The sequence below is a fragment of the Loa loa genome, assembly GCF_000183805.2.
Source record: "Loa loa unplaced genomic scaffold supercont3.752, whole genome shotgun sequence".
Classification (NCBI taxonomy): Eukaryota; Metazoa; Nematoda; class Chromadorea; order Rhabditida; family Onchocercidae; genus Loa; species Loa loa.
In genome coordinates, this window is record NW_018108932.1 from 7,513 (window position 1) to 11,643 (window position 4,131).

General features: G+C 21.0%; 2 protein-coding genes across 2 annotated transcripts in view; both read right to left on the reverse strand.

The window, feature by feature from the left end:
• LOAG_13192 (hypothetical protein) lies at positions 1–387 on the reverse strand (the record flags this gene model as incomplete). Its single annotated transcript, XM_003148702.1, has 1 exon — positions 1–387. A coding segment is annotated over one exon (321 nt), but the record flags the coding sequence as incomplete, so codon positions are not given.
• A 1,396-nt stretch (positions 388–1,783) lies between these two features.
• The window catches only part of LOAG_14303 (hypothetical protein), a gene marked incomplete at both ends in the record, with an annotated part of 3,391 nt that continues 1,043 nt past the window's right edge, over positions 1,784–4,131 (reverse strand). The window contains 3 exons of the mRNA XM_020448790.1: positions 1,784–1,972; positions 3,354–3,503; positions 3,728–3,809. Of these exons, the coding sequence (XP_020301093.1) occupies positions 1,784–1,972; positions 3,354–3,503; positions 3,728–3,809 (421 nt within the window). The remainder of the gene's footprint in view (positions 1,973–3,353; positions 3,504–3,727; positions 3,810–4,131) is intronic.

A 4,131-nucleotide genomic window follows, 5' to 3' on the forward strand; every position in this document is an offset into this window, starting at 1 on the left:
ATTATTATTATTATTATTATTATTATTATTATTATTATATTATTATTATTATCATTATTATTATCATTATTTGTAATGTTGCAAAAATATAGTAAAAATCGAAAAAACAAAATTATTTTTGAAAATTGAAAATTTATTTATTTTTCTACTAAAATTTTCTTTAAAAAAGCAACTTACCTTATCAATATATTTAGCTAAATTGTTCAAAGCACAAAATGCATTTGACTTATTCTTGGAGTAGTGGCCAGCATTTGACTCTAACGAAGTTGACACGTTCATTTCACGTACGTCCATAAATGACGTCGATGAAACTGATGATAATGTAACATGTTGTAATGTTTCATCATGCATTGAATGTTGTTGTATCTGAAATGATATCTGAAATTGTGCCGATGATATCTGAAAAATCTATCAATGGCAAATCACTTATGTATATTTTAAAAGCAAAATTATTATATTATTTCGTTATTTTATATTATATATTTATCATTAGTCAATTAATTGGATAATTTTAATTAATTATCTAATAATTTATCAGGTGATTTCGTTGTTTTTAATTTCGTAAAAATTTTCAAAATTTTTACAATTATTTTGTGTTAATTTATTAATGTTATTAAATAATTATTCCATCTTAAAAATATTGTTTTTAAACTTTTATTTTCCTTATGAACATTTTGAAAAAAAACTTCCGCTATATCAATTTATTTTATTAACATATATCGTTCATTAATTATTCTAATTTTAATTCATTGATTAATTTAGTTTCGAACTTTAAAATATTTTATTTCATAAATTATTCAACAAAAAACTTTATTATTATGAAATTCACTGTATGATTATTATTATGATTATTAACCTTATACTACATTTCGATTTGTTATGCTTCATTTGCTTTTTGATTACTTATTGCATTATCATTTCTGGTAAAATTATTATGAATATTAGATGGTGACAGGCGACATTTTAAAATTTGCTATTAGAATGAAAGATAAATGACTGTTTCATGATTTTAAATATCTTTTCCTTACATTTAATTATGTGATATTGGAAAATTAATCCTTTATTCATGTCTATTAAACATTAATTTTAATTTAACAAAAATTTTTGAAAATTTTCATTGTTTCTGTATTATAAGTTATATAGTTTAATTTCAGTATAATGTAACTTTTTGGAACAGAATTTTTGAAAAATTCGAATAAAATTCTCTATCAATAATTTAAAATAATTTATAATTTTTACTTTTCACGCATTAATTTTAATTTAATAAAAATTTACGAAATGAAATTTTTGAAAATTCAAGTAAATCCTTTTGTTAACATTATGCAAATGATATAATGGAAAAATTACAAATTTTAATAGAATATAATCTTATAGATTATATATTTATATACAAATTTGTAACATTAATTAGTAATTTGAAACATTAAATTTCCCAAAAATAATACTCCTTTGATTACTTCATATATTTTAAAATTAAGCCTGTTAACCAATGGTATCGTTCTATAATTGAAATTAATTTTTAAATAATTTATTTCGATATTAACTCACTTTTCCTTTTCCTCCTACTCTTCCTATCTAATTAATACCTATAACTGTACAAGTGCTATTTACCATATTAAATGTTAAACAAAAGTATCATTTAACATATAAATTAAAATTATATTAAATGATCCTGTACAGATGAAAGTACGGAATAAATTAAATTATAAATGCATTATTTGATTACTGGATAAATTAAAATTATTGATTGAATTAAAATTATTGAATGAATTAAATATAAAGCTTACATGTCTTGATAAATTAGCCATCCTGATGCTATCAATAATTTTTTTGCAATATTTGATAGCTTTTGAAGTGGGATTGCTTTTGATATGGTATAAAGTGGTACATTTATCCTTTTTTCAATCATATTTCGGATCATTTTACAAACTCTAATTGGTAATTGTTTTCGAATTTGATCTGCTGCTTTACCCTAAAAAAAAAAACATTCAATAAAATAATTAATAATGATATTAGCTTTAAATAAAGCATTATTTGATACTGTAACACAAAAGTACTATATATTTAAATCAAAAAAGAAAAAATAATAATATGGAGAGATTTAAATGAATGAATTTATACTTCATTTAAATTTTAAATTCTTTAAGTAAGAAAAGAAAATTTAAATAATTATATGCTGCAATTATTTCATTTCTAATAATTTATGCAAACAAACCAAATGAATAAAAATCACAAATAAGTTTATTTTAATTTATTTTAAAATTAATTATTGCTAATGATTATCAATAAAGAAAAAAAAAACAAAAATCTTTTATGAGCAATATAATTGTCATAAATAAACATGAAGAAATTCCAGGATAAAAAAAAAAAAAAAGTGTATGGATTGATAAGATGAATAGATTGTGATGCATTTATTAATTTGCTTAATAGTTGTAATGTACTAATTTGCTTAATTGTAATTAACATTTGGAAGTTAACCAAAATTTTTTTTCTTTTTACATAAATTAAGATGCTAATAATTTGCATAAAGAAAAAAAAAGAAAAACAATGATGTTTAGTAATGTATGCTAAAAGCGCTACTGTAATATGAGCTAATAACAATATGCGCTTTAACAAAGCAAAGAGCATTTCATCAATGTATACTCGACAAAAGCGCTAATCTTTATAATCATAAAATCAATCACTGAAAGATAAACTTTGTCACATTTTGGTTAATATTCTTCCTTTTATTTACCAGATTGATGTCAACCAGATTTGTGTCACTTAGAAAATTATCTTTTGTCATTGTTTTAAAGCTTAATATTATGCGTTAATTTATGTTTTTACCATTTTTAATTCCTTAATGATTATATGACATTAAAATTGTTTCTTTTAATAATTTAATTATTCAAATTTGAGATAGAAATAAAGAAAATCTTGCAACTTTGATATTATATTGCGTAAATTACGTCCAAGAAAATACAAATTTCTCACTTTAATAATTAAATTACGTGAATTACGTGTACAAAACTTTGATGTGGTAAACTTCATCCTAGGAGGATGGATGATAAAATAACAATAGCTAATTAATTGACTAATTTGGCAAGAGTTAAGTATGAAATCGAATTTGATATAATAATAATTACGGAATGCAATTAAACAGGTATAAATCTAAATCTAAAATGTAAGGCCTATTTTTTGCTATTGCACATGACAACTAGCCTAAAATTAGCCTAAAATTTATTTCTGAAAAATTTTTTTTAACTGACAAGATGTTTTTTTATAACACCTGATTACTGTAACTGATTAAATGATAAAAGGTCATATATTTCATTACTTTAAATCACTCTCACAATGTAAATTTATCAACTTACTCGAAAATGAAAATTGAAAATATCCCCCAAAAGATCACCATCATGTAAAAAGACATCACTAAAACCAACAGATACATAGCATCCAATAACACGAACATATGGAGATCCATTTAATTTACGATGAACAGTTAATTGAACCGTTGCCGAAACCTATTATAATTTCGATTTTAAAATTATATTTGCCAAAAAAAAAAAAAAAGAAGAAAAACAAAAAAAATTATTTTACACCTAATAAAAAATACCAGGACAAAAAAAAAATAAAAAAAAAAATTTTGGAACGATGAATTACATTTGCAAATAACTCATCTGAAAATATTTTTTTTAAATTTTTCATTTATTAAATTTTATAATTGATATAATTAATGTATTTTAACCTGATGAAAACGTGTATATACAGTATTATTGAGATTAATAGGTAATATTACACCAATTTCACCATTAATATTACCTCGTATCCTGAAATCTCAGTTTTTCATTCTTTTTTTTTCTTTTTTTTTTACATTCAAATAAAATAATTAATCTTTCTTTTTCATTAATAATTGTATCGTAATGAAAAAAAAATTATACATTATTAAAGAACTTGATAACTTAAAAAAATAAAACTTTTGATAACTTAATTCAATTAAACATTCTTCCTTCTCAATAATTAATAATTGTTAGAGTTCTCGTTTTTTTTCCGTACTCATATAAAATAATTAAGCTTTCTTTTCTATTAATAATTATATATTAATAAAAAAATTTATACAAATAATTAAGTAATTAAAACAAATTTGTACTC